The sequence below is a fragment of the Meleagris gallopavo genome, chromosome 6 (assembly GCF_000146605.3).
Source record: "Meleagris gallopavo isolate NT-WF06-2002-E0010 breed Aviagen turkey brand Nicholas breeding stock chromosome 6, Turkey_5.1, whole genome shotgun sequence".
NCBI lineage: Eukaryota > Metazoa > Chordata > Aves > Galliformes > Phasianidae > Meleagris > Meleagris gallopavo.
In genome coordinates this window covers 46,566,725-46,584,709 of record NC_015016.2, presented here as the reverse complement: position 1 = coordinate 46,584,709, position 17,985 = coordinate 46,566,725, and the positions used below count along the sequence as shown (strand labels likewise).

Genomic DNA, 17,985 nt, shown 5'->3' with positions numbered 1-17,985 from the left:
TAATATGAGCCATCTATATTCTAAAACAAAATCAAGCTTTGAGTATTTTAAATTCATGGTCAACATGACTACTAGTTTCAGACAAAGGGAACAAAGTGATGGAAAAGAGGATAAAAATGTGTTATGTATGGGATGTAACTGATTATAAAATACAAGATTTTTTTTTTTTTTAGCGTGAGCAATATGTTGCTTAGTTAACATGTTGTTGGTACAGATTGTAATCTTTACATACTGAAATCTAATTTCAGTTAGAGAATATCACTTCTAGTTAATAATGGCTCCAAAAAGTAGAAGTCAGGTGACTGCGTAATTCTTCCAAAGACTGCCACCAGGAGCAGAAAACAGAAATACACAGGCTGTGTTATGAAATTTTGACAAGATCTTGAGCTCACTGATTCTCAGACAAAGCAATCCACGTTATAGTTTGTGTGTTGGTGAAGAGGTATTTTTTTACTGAGAGAGTCAATTTATCCATCTTCAGCTTCCATTGTGTAGTCTCCCTGTTTTGGTGTTAACAGGAGAGGAAGAGCAGATGTACCATATCTGTATCCTGATGGATATTTTAGGTACTTTATTCATAAAGTGTGTTGGAAATAGTGGCAGCTTAAAACGTGGAACTCAGGTGGACTTGGTGGCATGCAGTGACTAAGGTGAGCATTACCAAAGAGCCTTGTTTTTGATGAGGCAGTGCCATCACTATAGGAACAGAAGGAAATAACTGAATGGGAGAATTGACACCCCCACACACAGAATGACTGACTAGAAGCAGATTATGGTGGTTTATTTTAGGAGGTGAAGTGCCAGATTTGGCAGTATTTTTCTTCAACAAGAATGCTTAAGCTCCCTGTAGAACACGTGCTCTGTCTTACCAGCTTTCTGCTGTCATTTTCAGGTAAGGAGATCCCTGGCCAAGCTTCTCTTGTCTTTGACGTGGCTTTGCTAGATCTTCATAACCCTAAAGATGGTATTACTATTGAGAACCAGCTTGTGCCAGAATCTTGTGAGCGAAGAACCCAAACAGGAGACTTCATCCGATACCATTACAACGGCACGCTTTTGGATGGCACGCTGTTTGATTCCAGGTAACCAAACTGTTGAGCACCACAGATTCCATCTCCAACTTGGTTCGTCTGCCTTGACCATAATATATGTAACTCTTCACTATTCCTTCCTTTACTGAAATTTTGAATGGAGTTGGAGTCTTCTTGTATTAAAAAAAACCACACAGCTCTTATCAAACTCAGAAGACAGAGGGCTATTTTGTATCTGGGCAGTAACAGAGATGCCATCTAGAGGTTGCCATCCATCTGAGGAAGCTCTACATGCTTCAGACGTGTGCTTGAATCGTTTTTGCTCCACTGAGCTTATATGCCAAGTAGATAATACTACTGAAGAGAGAGAAAGTAAATATGATTCCTATTTTATTTTTTATGTCCTGACAATTGTGGGTCAGTGATCTTGTGCCTCGTTGGAGGTTAATCTCTGAAGCCTTTCTTCTCTACTTGAAAGCTGTCTACATTTTGAAGGCTGGTGCCTTTCAAGACAAATTTACCAACACAGTTTTTTGATAAAGGAGAAGGTTCACTGTCACTTCATATTCAAAGTGCTCTGGGTACATCCACACCTTGTACAGAATTATATGATGAATGATACCCTTGTAACTTACTGAGACATTATTATTTTTTTTTCTTTTAATGAGCAGTACATTACTTTCCTTCTCCAGCTTTCAGAACACCTTACAAAAACTTGCAAGTTAAGAACTTCTAGGTTATCCACAGTGCACCTGGCCAGAATACCTCTGTTTTTTATTTTTTTTTTAGAAGTAAAGGGGTATTGTCTTTTGTGTAGTAATTAAACAATTGTTTTAAATAGTTGTAATATGTTTACTGGAGTTTTTGTCAATAATTAGTAATAAATGCTTTGTAGACAGCTGCCTGTATATCATTCCAAAGAGCTGATAATTGTTATAATATTTATTAAAGTGTCATATCCTGGCTTCCTGCAGAATTTACAAGAAAGGCCATGTCTAACAAGCCTGGGAAGAAATAGAGCAGCTAGCAATAGTTAGTGAAAGCCTTGGAGTTGGCCAGGAGAAAAAAAGTCACTAGTACAGGGAGCATTCCAAAAGCACAGCTAATGGCTGGGGTCAAGATCTCTAATAATCTTTTCATTCATTTCTTTCTCTGCAATATTCAGCTGCAGAAAGTACCTGGGAAGCTCAGCCAAGGCAGTCTGGACTTAGAGCAGTTCAGCAAGCTCACGAATTAACTAAGGTTGTATATTGGTCTCCTTCTGTCCCAGAGTTACCTCGTAAAGATGACTTAAAACCTTTCTGCCTTCCCTTCTTTGTGTTGTGTCTTCATGTAACATGCCTCAAAGAAAGGCAGAAGACAGACACATCCTTTTAGTAAACAATCACCTTGTTTGTTGTAGGCTTGTTTCACTCTTACCTTAGGTGCTGAAGCATATTCATAAACCAGTGTTTAAGCGATTGAGATAGTTAAGAAGGGAGGGATAGTGTTGATACTTTATGTTGTCATGACTCATTTTAATGCTGTGCATCCCAGGAGAACTTATTTATTCCACCTCCTGCCTGTAGCAGTTCAACAGCATAGCTGTGGTTGCAAAATGAGAAAGGTGTCTGACAAAAATGAACCTGAAATATATCTTGCTGAGCACTTACGAAAATAGGGTTAGAGCATGGGAAAATTTAAAGGGGAACACTGATTTCTTTCAGCAATTTGAACTCAACAAACATAATTTGTAGTAAAGTACAGACAAAGGTGAGATTTTTTTCAGTATATAGTAGGGATGCATTTGCAAACAAGCCAGGGTCCCAGTAGTGGCTAATGAATGACACGTATGCATCACTGACTCGTGAAACTTGGTGGCCTACATTCATGATGATTGCATTGTGTCTCTCTGGTGATGGTTAATGACCACGTGGTTGACCTAACAGGTTTAAGAATTGTGCTGCAAGATTCTGTACTCTCTTGAGCACCTGCCAGCGCTAAAAAAGCAAATAACTTTTCCACAGCTACTCACGAAATCGTACATATGACACCTATGTGGGGAAGGGCTATGTGATTGCTGGGATGGATGAAGGTCTGCTAGGTGTATGCACTGGTGAAAGGAGAAGAATAATAATCCCTCCACACCTTGGATATGGAGAAGAAGGAAGAGGTAAGATTGACTTTTCATTCAAGACTTCCATAATTAATGATGTTTCCTTTGCTGTTCAGTGCAGTTGTTTGTAGTTAAGACACATAAAGTATTTTGTTTCAACTTTTTTTGGCCTTCAGAAGGCTTATAAATTAATCTGTTAATTTGTGGGCATGCAACTGACAGGATAACACCCAGAACGTGCAAAATTATTTTAATTACCCAATAGGCAGGACAATAGGAATGCAGGACAATCTCTCATGTAATTGGTGACCTGGAATCATTTGGATAATTAAAGTTTCAGGCAGATTGGTACTTGGTGACCTGAAATCATTTGGATAATCAGTGTTTCAGACAGACTGGTACTCGGGTGCCAGGAACTCTGCAGCACTGCAGAGTCAGATTCCTTCCTATGTGTCTTAACAAGTGCTGTGTGCTAAAGGAATTAACTGTGTTAAGTTTTCTTCCCCATTCCTTCCACAGCCACAGGTTTTGTGGACTCCTAAGCCGCCTCTGTAAACGGATGCATGTAACAGCAAAGTATCTGTGTATGTATAACATACAATTAAAATTCCTTTGGGAGGATTTACTAGTACTAAAAGGATTGCTGTGAGAGGTTGAATATGATAATCCTTCTAGCAAATCGCAGTTTTGTGGCTGGTATTTTAAAAGGTACCTCTGGGGTTGATATTTGGAAAAACTGACTAAGAAGAGAAGCTTTTGTTCTGTGAATACAAATTCTGGGCTGTTGATTTAGGAATGAGGCTCCTTACCAACAAAACTCATTGCTGGCTCTGGATATGCCTGGCATTGCTGGTAATGCAATTATGCATTATTCTAGGTAGGGGAGAAGGAAGTTGCTTCCTATCAGCACGTATTAGGAAAATGTAACCTTTAAGACACAATGGCATTCCTTGAAGCATGAGAAATCCTATGAGAATTCTGATGATCAATACTGAGTTGATGTGTGAAACAAATAGCAGTTTCATTTAGGGTGGTCAGAGGAAAATACATGCTTATTGCTTCATTTCTGAGTGGTTTTCCAATTTGGAATAACGAATATTTTTTCCTTCATCATGGAACTGAGTGCAAACTCAGTGCTTTTCTAATAGTACCCTTTCCTACATTGGATGAAACTTGCATCTATTGCTTGTAGAGGAGATGTAATCCTTTAATTCTGAACAAGAAGAGCAAAATGACACAGTAGTGGACGTGGAGGGAATTAATATTCCTACTGGGTTCAGAACCTGGTCATCATATGACTTTTTGGGTACCATTTCTTTTCCTACTACTTGCCTAATTTGCTTCTTATCTAGGAAAGATTCCTGGATCTGCAGTGCTGGTCTTTGACATTCATGTGGCTGACTTCCACAACCCCTCTGATTCAGTCAGCATTACTGTTAACTACAAACCTTCCAACTGCAGCCTCCTGAGTAAGAAGGGAGATTACCTGAAGTATCACTACAATGCTTCACTCCTGGATGGCACTCTGCTGGTCTCGACGTAAGTATATTACCCATTAAAGAAAATGGCTCTGGCAACAGTGGAGGCAGAGTGAATATCACAGAATCACAGAATGGCCTGGGTTGGAAGGGACATCAAGGATCATGAATCTCCAACCCCCCTGCCACATGCAGGGCCACCAACCTCCACATTTAATACCAGCCCAGGCTGCCCAGGGCCCCATCCAACCTGGCCTTGAACACCTCCAGGGACGGGGCATCCACAGCCTCTCTGGGCAGCTGTTCCAGTACCTCACCACTCTCTCTCTAAAGAATTTCCCCCTGACATCCAACCTCCCCTTCCTTAACTTTAAACCATTTCCCCTTGTCCTGCAGTTATCTACCCTTTCAAAGAGTTGACTCTTCTCCTGTTTGTAGGCTCCCTTTAGGTACTGAAAGGCTGCAATGAGGTCACCCCACAGCCTGTTTTTCCAGGCTGAACAAGCCCCAGCTCCCTCAGTCTGTCTTCATAGGGGAGGTGCTCCAGTCCCCTGATCATCTTCATGGCCCTCCTCTGGACCCTCCTCTGGAATAGCCTGAAAAGCTATTGCACAGTTTGTATTTTTATTCTGCCTAGGAAGTATAGGAGAAGGAAGACAGTCTATCATAGTGAGAGAACCAGGAACAAAGAGGGTGTAGGAATGTGCTGGAAAAGAACATAAACACTACAGGCAAAGTGATGAAACGAGTTGTCTGCATGACAGATTCAATTCAGGAATTTGAACCCGTTGTACTGGAATGGCACAGGGCTATGTGTGAACAAACCAATTTCCTGGGTAGAGTTTGCACTCTGTTGGTTCGCTGCTCCTGAGAGAGGTCTTGTAGAGGCACTCGGTGTGGTCCTGTTAAAGCTAGCTTCAGGGTGTTGTACAGTAAGTAATCATCATCATGTCTGTACCACGCATGGGTGCTGGTTTTCCTTAGTGCAACTGTACTGTTGGAATAAGTGGCAGTGTGGAGAAATTATCATCAGGTCATTGCTGTGATGATAATGTTCCTCTTCCTGTTGACAGGAGGTTTATGAGGATAGCAGAGACTGCTCCAGTCTCTCATATACAACTAAAGTAAGCCCACAACACCGTTTAGCTGCAGCTTCAATACTTTTGCTAGCTTGTTTCTGTTGTTTTTTGGATGGCATTAGTCATCTAAATAATATTTTATTTTTGGAAGGGAAGTTGGAAAAAGCTATTTTTAAACAGGTTATAATTATTATAGGAAGCCAGTGCATAGTTTTCACAGTTCACACAATAGCTTGCAGAGCTGAAAAGCTGGCTTATGTCGAAGCACATGATATAATGCTGTGGTCAGGTATGTATAGAAGTAACACCATGCACACAAAACACCTTTTATGTGTAGAAATGCACAGTTCTCATTTTGTGGCAGGAGCCAGGGAATGTTGAGACTGTCTTATTCAAAGGAGTTCATAGGGCATAAGAGATTGTGCATCTCACAATTCTAAATTTAAGATGGGACTGCTATTCCACTGAATTGTTTTCTTTGCAAATAACAGTGGTAAAGTCAAGCCAAACAGCCAAGGACAGGAGACTGACAGAAGAAAGGATCCTGCTGATGTGGTGCATACTATGTAATAAATCTTAACACAGGACACTCTTCTTTTAGAGTTACAATATATGTTTATCTTCAGGGTTATCTCTTGATAATTTCTAATTTCAGCAATAAGCTAGAGCTTATTAACAAATCATAATTCGAAAAATGATAATGTTAAATAGCAGTAGTACTCTTATGCTTTCCAGCTGCCTTGATAATTCACTTGTTATGGTGAGTGATTAATATTAATATAATGGCTGATGCATGTGAATGTATCCCAGTCCTCATAGGTTTGTAGTTCTGGGACAAATGTACATCTGGAGTTTTTAGATCTGCTGAAAAAGCCAATGTTGTTAGTTGTAAAGACTTGAGAAGCAGAACATCTTGCTTAGAGATAAACTACTTTGGGGGGTTTAATTGGCAGGATGAATCATTCTAATGGGATTTCTTTCAAGAAACCTAGAATTTTAATACCAGATGACTTATCAACAGCTGGACACTTCTGTTTGATGTTGGCTGTGTCTTGCTGCCTTGTGAAGAACTTCAGGTAACTGCTTGGTAGAACAGAGCATTGGGCATGAAATTAATTCTTGGCAAAGACAGAACACTAATTAGAAACTGCTATTTACGTGGTAGTTCTGAATAATAGAAATTCTCTACAGTATGTTGTATTTTTTTTCTTTTTTTTTCTTTGGTTCTTTTCCTTCTCCTCTTGCTCCAGGCAGAGTCTTGGCAAGACCTACAACATAGTTCTGGGATCTGGACAGGTGGTGATAGGGATGGACATGGGCCTTCAGGATATGTGTGTTGGAGAGCGACGGACAGTTGTTATACCACCTCATCTTGGCTATGGAGAAGATGGAGTGGGTAAGTGAGACCTATTGCATGTCCACTTAGGATCTCTGGAGCATGTATGCAGGATTTGTTACTTGCTGTGTATTAGGATATAAGGTGAGTATCTCTTAGCTGCTTGAATGTGATTTTTTAGAGTTTGTTTTCATTTCATTATTTTAGGCAGTGCCCCCATTCCCTATTGAAAGGAACATACTGCTTGTGTTGCATTTAAGTCATTTATTGCTGTGGCCAGTGCAGAGAGTATCCCAGTACAAAGGTTAACACATGCTCCAGTAATGTTGCTTTGTCAAAATGGAAAGCTCCAGGCACTCTGGTAGTGCAGAGAGATGTAAACACAGTTCTCACTGATGGGGAATGGGTACTCACTATGCTGTAAAGACAACTGAATTTCAGCACTTGTGTGTTAGAAAATTCAAAGAAAGGTCAAAATTCAGAAACCACTCAGTAATCTGAGAGTAAACTGTGCAGCAATTTATGACCACTGTTGAAACCCCAGCAAGAAAACAAAGCACCTTGGAAAATCCATATTTTAGAGCATTGAGGCTTATCAGTTTTTTAATGACAGGGACAACAATAGAAAGAAGAATATAGAAATGATAAGAACTTTGATAATTAAAGAACTGAGGGAAAGGAGTCTTACCAGGAGATTCCCAAGAGCAAAAAGCTCTGGTTTAATGTGGAAACAGTTGTGTAAGTAGCTATGCTCCTTGAATGTCTCCAGAACAGTTTGTATTTTATAAAAACTGCCAGGCATCAAATGTCAGGCTTAATGGAGAATTAATTTGTGGTAAGTGATAAAAAGGCTTTTATACTTGTACCTGGTTTCCATAAGAATTATGAAGAAATATGAGTATTAGAAATATATGCCATTTTATACTATTCTATCAGATTATACAGTTATATATAATACATTGAAAAATAACTTATACAATGGAAAAAAAATCTGCTATGTTAAAAACCCATTTTGAATATACTAGTGGTATGTGTTTGGCATCACAGTAATTGTATTTGATATCCATGGTTTGAAACATTACATGATTGTCAGTGTTTCAATATGTGCCCACAAATCTGAAGAGTTTCTTGTTGCTGCTGAATAAAAGTTAGAGATGACCTCTGTTCTACTTTTTCAAGGATAAATTGAGCTCCTCCTATAGTTTAATTGAGGCAATATACCCAGCTGTTACAACACATGCGTGTGTATGTGTGTCACTGACACTTTGACCCACAATGCATTTGGTAGATAAATTAATACCCACAATTTTTACTTTTTAATTTAAAAAAAATGTGGATGCAATTTTATTCTGATTTCTTCCTTTATGTTACATTCATCTCTGCGGAAGGGAGCAGGGAGGTTTGGTGGGCTTGGAATCCCAGGGCTTGGGGATCACAATAGAAAAGAACCCATTGGAGATGGAAGAGAAATATAATTATGTATTAAAAGTAAACGTCCTCACTTACACTGAAGAATATAAACCTCTCTTTGCCTTTTGCTGGGACAGAAGGAGAAGTGCCTGGCAGTGCTGTGTTAGTTTTTGACATTGAACTGCTGGAGCTGGTGTCTGGCTTGCCTGAAGGATACATGTTTGTATGGAACGGTGAGGTCTCTCCCAATCTTTTTGAAGAAATAGACCAGAATCACGACGGAGAGGTTCTTTTGGAAGAGGTAAGCTAAGGCAGTGAAAATTCTTCCTATGTTTTTTTCCTGATGCCATCACCAAGGTGCTCAGATATCAAAGAATGGGGTCTTGGCTTCACTTTGCTTGTCTTTTTCGTATCTTGGGTGTTTTCAAGTTAACAGGAAGCCAGTGTGTCTGTTTAAATACAGTTATTTAGCTCTAGAGAGGGAAGTGAGGAAAGAAACCAAACAGGAATGGCCATACCACTTAAGACTGTGTGCTACTGTTGTCTCCTGCGGTCAACATCAGATCTGTAGGGAACGGGCATAAAAGGCAAGGCTAGTGTTCAATGATCCTTCACTATATCAACCTTCACAGTGTCTGCTCACTGAAGGTTTTTGGTGAAATCTTGAGACAAAAATGAGCTTGCAGTAGTGCATCCAGGAACGGTCCAATACTCCTGGAACCTCCATAGGTGAATGGCGTGCTGTGTAATGAACAAGTCCTTCCCCTCACTTGCTCTTCAAATCTGCAGTGTGAGAATGCCACTGAGTGGAACGTCCCTTCTCTTTGCTATGCCACTTCTGATTATATAAATCTCTGTGAGGTTTTCTTCTGTGTTTTCTCTTAACTGAGGAATTTTGTTTGTTTTTAATTCTCTAGTCTTCCCTTTCATGTCCTCCTGGTCACCTGGCAAGGAGGGGAGGGAGGAGCCAAGGAGACCAGAGGGCACTTTGTCCAAAAGGTGTCAGTGAATGACGAAAGAAGTTCTCGTACTGAAGCTTATTTAGCAAGCAGTGCCATAGAGATCAGCGATCAGGAAAGCTGACTGTGGACTTTCTGTTCATGCAAGTCAGCAGTATGACTTCTGCCAGATGTCTACCTTCAATCACATCATCATATGTGTCAGGAAAGAATTTTTAGGGAAAACTAACCTTTCATCATTCTTCCCCTCATCAAAAGTATGGGAATTAAATACAAGGCATAATGCCTGAAGCTACTTTAACAAAATGCATGGTATCCTGATATTTCAGCTCTCATTTCTGTGTTTCATTCTTTTCTCTTGTGCACGATCTTTTAAGCTGCAGGTGGAGGCTTGTTTTACGATACAAACTTCTTGTGTCAGCACGCAGGATTAGACGCCCTCTCTCTGTACAGAACTGTTCCTAAGTCACTTTTTGTTCACCTCATCTTTCCTACACTCTAAAAAAAAAAAAAAAAAAAGCCTGAAACAAAACACTCAAAATGATGAGAAATAACTTTTCTTATTCTGAATCCAGAGATGGCCGGAATAAGTGAGGAAATTCCTCTCGAGCTCCATGTAGTGCAATTTAGTCTCATGTGTCTCTCCTAATTAGTCTAACTTAAGTTGTAAGATTTAGCTCATCAGTTCTCAGTGTTTGTTCTAAATGAGCTGTTTTCTCCTCCTTTCCCACACAGTTTTCGGAGTACATTCAAGCTCAGGTTGATTCTGGCAAAGGAAAACTAGCTCCTGGGTTTGATTTTGAGAAGATTGTCAAAAATATGTTCACCAATCAGGACCGGGATGGAAATGGTAAAGTTACTGTGGAAGAATTCAAGCTGAAGGACCAAGAGGCCAAAGAGGGACACGATGAACTGTAAAGCTAAAAGGAGTGAAGGGAACTGAGCTGGCCTACTCTTAGGACATGTGTACTGGGAGGGGTTTAAGCAAGTGTGTTTCTGTAAGGTTAGTGCTCAGCCTGTGTGTGCCCATGCATGTGTGCTGGGCAGACTGTTGAAACAGGAGGAGATTCTTCAGTTGGAATTGTTAGGTGTATGTAAAAATAAAAAGCAGTCTTAAGTGCCTTAAGAGAGGATGCGTAACCTGGTAGAGTGTACTGCCAAACATCGTGAAGCGTGTGGTCTGTGGATCAATACAAAGTTACCTGGATGTGTGGAGGGGAGACACTTACAGAGTGCCTTAAAAAGAATTTTGAGAAACACGCCGTATCCGAAATATTTCTGCAGGAGAACCAATCAGAAAATATTCCCCATGAAAATAACTAAAAGTTGTCAGTAGTTGATCCCATTTCCTTTCAGAAGGGATGAGCACTCTCTCCAATAACGGAACAAACTCAGAGAAATATTTGCCAGTGGGAGCTCTTGATTTGCAAATTGCAGAACACGTAAATGATTACGGTGCCATTGCAAAATTTCCTAAGCTGTGAAGTGAACAGGCCTAGAACTGTATCCATGTGAGGGGTGGGTTATTACTTCATGAAATGAGTTTGCCACCCTCTGTTATATTTAATAACTTCAGCTTTTCTTGCTGGCCTGTTAAAACACTGTTCACTGTTTTAGGGGGTGATTCCCAAACGTTTATAGTTGCAACTTTATAGTTTTGTTAGACTTTAAATATTTGTATTACGGGGTCCAAATAGTGTCATAAATACTGGATACAATCGATTCTGTGTTGGGCTTCTGCCTCCTATTTTGGGAATTGTTAGGCTCAGGAGCCACGAGGAGCTGGTGCAGCAGAGCAGCCTGGCATGGTGAACAAACAAAAAGACAGTGACAGACTCAAGGAACAGACCCTGTTTACACCTGCAAATGTTCTGGCATATCCCTCGATATATCAGATGAGCCCTGGGAGTGCTGTTTAGATGATGAACTTTTAATACAATCACCCATGAAAGCTCTAAATGTAGCTGTAGCTGTTTAATATAAAAATACACTAAATAGCCTTTTTTTTTTTTTTTTTTTCTTCTGGAAAGCTGTATGATTTCCCCCCTCACTACATTACATGTAAAGAGCACAAATAGGTATAGTGCAACACTGTCAAAGACACGTAGAAAGGGAGTTGTGTTTCATTATATGCTTTGTGTCTAGTTTCTTGCTTTTCTTCATCTGTACATCTGGGTTGTAAGCTCCCTGAGATGCTCTCTAGAGACTGATATTTTGATTGGGCAAAAACATTTTGTGTTGGTTTTTAATACAGTTGTTAAAGAAAAAGCAGTGAACTATTTTTGGCATTTGATATCATTAAATGTTGGATAACTGATCTTTTTGTTAAATAAAATGTTGATTAATTATACTTTCTTCCTGGCATTTTGATAGGTGGGGATGGAGTAGAAGCAAATACCCTTCACACAGCACTCTTCTTGTGCACGCAACAGTGTCACTTGTTCAGTGTTACTATTAATCTCAGGGAAAAAATATTTTGAATTAAAATACTTGATTGGAAGCAGTTAAAACCACAACAAAATATTCTGATTGTGTACTTCACAGAAGTGAAGCTAAATCAACTCTCTGGCCTTGCAGGGAGTTCCCTATGTTAACCACCCCATACTTCCATCACTTGGGACCACTGGGCAGGTGATGTTTCTCTAGGCTGGGGACTCGATGTCTCTCAGTTGGAATACATACAGAAGGAGCAGTGTTTAATTCCTCAGTGTAGTGAAAGCAATCCCACTGTGCTTTGCAGCTGAGATTTGATGTTTTCACTTCTGTAGGTCCAGAATTGCATGTACTGCAAGTAAAATGCTGGGAGCCTGGTCAGTTTTGGGGCCAGTGTCAGTTATATGTCAGCTATAAACACTGTGGCTAGCAGTAGATGGCAAGGGAAATGCAAATATATTTTTTTTTACCTGAGCTGCCTCCACAGAAGTGCAAAAGTAGATTTCTTGGAACAGCATTGCACAAACTTTTCCCCCTTCATTTTAGTTGTAGGTAGATTGCTTGCTTGCCGCTGTTGTTCAGATTTACTTCTGTGCATTTATGGAGCTGACGCGGGGAGCTGGAAGCAAGGTCTGATTGAGTGCTGCCAGAAATAGTCCCCAAAATGTGGAAATAATCCCATAATCTCTTCACTATGTACCTCAAAAAGACGTGTTCTGAGGATGGAAAATCTGAGAAAAATCCATCTGAGAAAAATCTTAGTCAATGGGACTTTGTGGAGGATCCTTGCACTCGCTTCCCTGAGGTGATCTGAAGAGTTCCTAGAAAACCAGGAGTGCAGAGCTGTTCTGTGGGTTAGGCTGAGTACAAAGAGCAGCACGGCAGTCCCTTGGCAATCCCTCAGATTACAACGCTGGAATTTTTCAGAAGCAAAGGTCTGTGATGGTGTAACAGGTCTGACTTCACTGCTAGGGTACATCCGAGTGGTAAAATCTTCATTTTACTGTTTCTTAGGGCTTCACAAGTGTGGTTTGTGACTTATCCAAATGATGGTTTCTGCCAAGAGGAAGCTGCTGTTAGCACCCCCTCCCTGGGAGCTGCCGACTCCGAAAGGAGAATGCAGCTTCAGGGATAAAGCAGAGAATAAGCAGGCAAACTTACTGCAAAATAATCATATCTACACTATGTACTTGCCTAGACAAAGGCAAGTAGGACCACATTAAGCTGAACTGCATAAAATTAGGAGTTTTTGATGATTCACATAAACCCTGTGTGTTGCTCTCCTCTCTCTTAGCAGCTTGAGGTTCCAACCTTAAAGGCAAGTTCAGGCCCATCTTTGAGAGGATGTGGTTGTGCTGAAGCTGAATGCATCCACCCCATGCTCCTTGCAGTGTGCAGAGACTCTCCCAAGGCAAGGGGGCTCCAGCTGGGAGCCTTTCTTGGTCCCACCACACTGACCTCCCAGCCTCTGGGGCTTATGGAGTTCCAACATGTCCTGCCCTTGCCATAGAGGGGCAAATGTGAGTCCTGGTTTGTTTGTTTGTTTTCCTGCAGGGAAAAGAAACTGTATTTCCAGATCTTGAAAGGTCTATGGGAACTTGGAGATAGTAGCAGAGAAATAGAAGTGCTCATTATGCACCTGGTGTATTACCAACCAGTTACCAAACAGGTCCTGGGGGAAGGAGTGTGGGCTCAGAGGGTACACTGTGCTGGTGTTGACTGTGAGAGCTGAGCACGGCCACCACATCCCAGCCCCAGCAATAAATAAATCCTGCGACGTCACCATCCAGTTAAAGAGAGTGGCCTGTGGTGGATTTAGAAAAAAAACAAATATTTTCTATCTCAAAAATGTATAATCATTTTTAAGTGAAAAGAAACTAGATCACAGAATCATAGAATGGTTTGGGTTGGAAGAGACCACCTTTAAGATCATCTGGTTCCAACCCTTCTGCTACAAGCAGGGACACCTCCCTCTAGACCAGGTTACTCAAAGCCCCATCCAGCCTGGCCTTGAATGCTAACCAGGGAGGGGGCATCCACAGCATCACTGGGCAACCCGCTCTAGTGTCTCACCACCCTCACAGTAAAGAGTTTCTGATATCCGGTCTAAACCTACCCTCTTCCAGTTTAAAACCATTGCCCCTCATCATGTTGATACGTGCCCCTATAAGAAGTCCCTCCCCAGCTTTCCTGTGGGCCTCCTTCAGGTACTGGAAGGCTGCTGTAAGGTCTTCTCCGTGCCTACTGTTTCTTGTGTAATATATATGATACTTGTTTACATACCTCACTAAGATAACTTGTTTTGAAAAAACGGATAACAACTCTTTAAATATCATCAATAACTGGATGAAAACAGCCTCGTATAGTCAATGAGAGGTTCTCCCAAAGCCAGGCTGCTGCAGCTCCTCTAATAGCCAGGTGCTACTGGCAGAGCAGCTGTCTCCTATTGTGTCTCCTTGGTGAGAGGGGCAGTCTGCAGTCGAGGTTGATAAATACATACTGGATTGTAACACCACTAATGGAAGAAGAAAGAAATGCAAATGGGCACCTGGAAAAATTCAGGTATTTTGTAAGTATTTTTTCAGCCTTCATGTGAAAGAGAGGCTTCCTGCTGCATAGCTCTGTATGTTCTAACTATATTCAAAACCTCAGAGTTTTGCAATTGTTGAACTCAAATGTTGCATTTTTTTGGTGTGAATAAACATTCAGATTTTCCCTTAAGATTTAAGAAAAATGGCATCTTTAGGTAGCACTGGGTGTAAGTCTTGGGCTCAGCTCAGGACTATTTGTGTTTGTAAGAGGACATCAGAGTTGTCTACAACGCCCAATCAGGTCAAGGAAACATTTTTAGCTAGGTAGGGATCCCAAATACTTGACCTTGGATATCTGCTATAGAAAGAATAGATATTGTGAGTAGAAGGAGAAAAAAAAAAAGTTTTAAATTCACCTAATGTTGCTGCTTACTCCTTAAACTTTAGAATTAGGTTTTTGATGGGAAATGTATGAGTGTGTTTGTATGTGTATATATGTGTGTGTATATATATATATATATATATATATACACATACATACACACACACACACACACACACACATATATATATATATATATATACACAAATTAACAAATGAAATATACACTCAGGGCTGTGAGATGTCATTGCCAGAAATCTGATTTAGGGAGACATGTGGTGAATAGCAGACTTGCTGGAGGATGGTTTTAACCTATAGCTGTTGTGTTAATTTTGTTAGCAGTAAACATGGTGTGCTGTTTGCTCATGTTTTTGGAGAGGTAACTGACAGCTCTTATTGCTAGCCAACTTATCGGGGACAGAACAATGGGATTTTGAAAATGTGAAGTGTGTTCAAAAATGCATCTAATGCCTTCTTTTAATTACCATGTAAGTAAGTTAGAGCTGGCAGCAGGTTGTGAGATGATGAAAAGAGATTAATGATCAACAGTATGTAGGTTTTTAAAAGCACACCTCCTAGTTCAGGATGTTCGTGTAAGCACTGTTTTTGTTTCTGGAAAGCTGTACATGTGGCATTTCAAAAGTAAATTCTTTGACTAGCAGACACCCTTTTCTCAGGAAATGGATTCTACCAGGTGATTGTATTTGTTGCATAAACAAATCTTAGTTACTCTGATGTGCCAGCAAAGAGTTGAGCAGGCTCAGTGCCCTAACACAGAATCTGAGACTGGTATGACTTCATGATGGCTTCATGATAGAAGGAAGTTTGCTGGAGAGCTTAACTTACCTGCTTGCTTGCAGAAGGGTAAAAGTCCTTTTAAGTGATTGTCACTTGTCTGTGGACTGAATATTTGGTGAATGACAATTCACTGTCCATCTGCCTGCAGGCAAGGGGTAAGTTTTGCTCACATGATGAGCAAATGGTTGATGGATCCAAAATTCTCTGCCAAGGCAGTTTTTAGTGCCTACATAGGGAACTGAAAGCCAACAGGTGCTTCCCCCAAATCATCAGGCACTTCTGCTACTGCCCGGGCTCTAGCAGGATGCATACTAATTTGGGTTAAGATGTTGTTGGAGGTCTGTTGAGATAATTGCTTTTAAAGATACTGCCTAATGCTTTTCCCTATGGCTTTATTTTCTGTCGTGGTTGGGTTGGATGATCCCATTGAAGGAGTGATGACTTGCTTCCTGTGGGGGTGGATGAGGTTGAGGAAAAGATGTGAAGGAGGTATCTGTGTGTTCATATGAAGACCTGAGGCATGCTGGACAAGAATGTGGGACATCTTGCCTCAGGAACAGGACACCAAGAGACCAGACCTGCTCCCTGCTCAAGGCCAGGTTGGATTGGGCCCTGCAAGTGCCTGGGGGGTTGGAGATTCATGATCCTTGAGGTCCTTCCAACTCTGGCCATTCTGTGAACTGATAGTCAGATTACCAGGGAAATGTTACACTTGGTGCCAGAAGGATCCTGTACTGGTATGTGTGTGTGTTGTGACTCATCTGTGCTGCAGAGCAGTGGTATCAGCTGCCTATCACACAATCCACGTTGCACTATTATCTGCATTCCAAAGGTAACCAGTCAATGGAAAAACGTGCGCTGATGTAAACTTGGAGCAATGCCTGGTAGTCAGCTCCTAGCAGATGGAGACTGGTTGAGTAAGAGGTGCATCCAAACACCTCAATGCTTTGTGGAAGGCCTTTGCCTTTTGGACTTTTACTTGGCAGCTCTGTCAAAAGATTCAATACGATCACTTTAAAAACAAAAAACAAAACAAACAAACAAAAAAAACCCAACAGTTACTCAAACTAAGAAATAACAAAAACTGCCCTGCCTTAGTGTTAGCTCTGGTAGTATAAAGCCTACAGCTGCCTACACACAATATATAGATTGTTAAAGAAATTGCCTGCTGAGCTTCCCTGGAAATACTGCAGCATTCCCTTAGAGCTGGGTGGAGCCCAATGCAGACCAATGGCACTACTGAGCAGGCATCTCACATCGATGTCCTGGAGGGATTCATGCATAGCACTGCCCTGAACTTGCAGTGATAGGAGGTGGCTGCAGGAGACTGCCGCTTTCCTTTCTTCAAGTTTTGCATATCACCACCCTGCTCTACTGTCTGGTCTGGGCAGATGGGCTGGGGAGGGAAGGGCCTCAGGGCCTGGACAGGGTAGCTTGGGGGCACACCCAAGCAGGAGAGGAAAGAGGACACATACGCCTTGCACGCTGAGGAGTGTCTTTGCTGTCCCTAGAGGCTGCGTTATGGGTGCCTGCAAGTCTGTCTTGTCCCAGTGTGGCTGGCGTGTTTTTAATACACATTGTCCTGCTCTCCTGTGACTGCTTGCACAAAGCTGCTCTGTCCAAGATGACGTGCTGCACCCCAAACTTCTGCCCTGGGACTTCTTCGTCCCCCATCCCATCCAATGCAGCAGCTCCCAGATCTATGGCCCTGCTCAGCTGCACTGCCCCAAGTCCTCTTCTCCTTCTGCTCATTCTGTGCACTGTTTCTACCAGTCAGGTCTTTGCTCCTCTCAGTTATGCATCAACAATGGCCTGAGCTACGTTTTTTTTTTTTTTAATATGTGGGGAGAGCAGCAGCTCTGCTAATGCTGCAGCTGTTGGCAGTGCTTTCAAGCCCTCCCTGTTCCAGGCTTTGGCTGGCAGGCTCCTGGCAGGCTGGGCTGCCCTGTCTCCTCGTGTCACTGGCACTGCCAGCCTGCTTTCAGCTCTTCTAGGCCTCCGCTGCTTGAGTAATGACTCAAATGGAAGGCAGCCAGGGCCATATCCAGGCATCTCCTGGTTTAAGCAGTTTTCTGCTCAAATGGATGGCTTCTGAGGCTCCTGTTCTGGGGGATCCAGCTGCCCCCGTGCCAGGAGTAGGGAATTACATGACTGTGTATTGTAGACAAGAAGGCCTGTGTAATTGAGGACACCGAGTGCAAGGTGATTGTGAAAGGCTGCTCGCAGTATGTTGGATTGGGTATCAAGACTTTGCCGTGCATTCAAAGTGGAGGGATAATTGAATTTCAATTTACTGCAGGGGACGCAGAGTCAGGATAAGCAAACAACACCTTGGAAATTTTGCCTTGGAAAAGTTCAAGCAGGTGTGGTAACAGATAGAAGTCTGCTGATTTGGGGAAAAGGAATATGGTTGGTGCTACTTAGCATTTAGGCTGAACAGGAAAGAGTCTTCT

General features: G+C 41.6%; 1 protein-coding gene across 1 annotated transcript in view; it reads left to right on the top strand.

Annotated features, from left to right (window-relative positions):
* FKBP9 (FKBP prolyl isomerase 9) overlaps positions 1 to 11,738 on the top strand; it is a 26,761-nt gene extending 15,023 nt beyond the window's left edge. Inside the window, exons 5-10 of the mRNA XM_010713047.2 lie at positions 893 to 1,082; positions 3,038 to 3,183; positions 4,479 to 4,665; positions 6,934 to 7,079; positions 8,567 to 8,730; positions 10,124 to 11,738. Of these exons, the coding sequence (XP_010711349.2) occupies positions 893 to 1,082; positions 3,038 to 3,183; positions 4,479 to 4,665; positions 6,934 to 7,079; positions 8,567 to 8,730; positions 10,124 to 10,306 (1,016 nt within the window). The 3' untranslated portion in view covers positions 10,307 to 11,738. The remainder of the gene's footprint in view (positions 1 to 892; positions 1,083 to 3,037; positions 3,184 to 4,478; positions 4,666 to 6,933; positions 7,080 to 8,566; positions 8,731 to 10,123) is intronic.
* Positions 11,739 to 17,985: the final 6,247 nt, after the last annotated feature.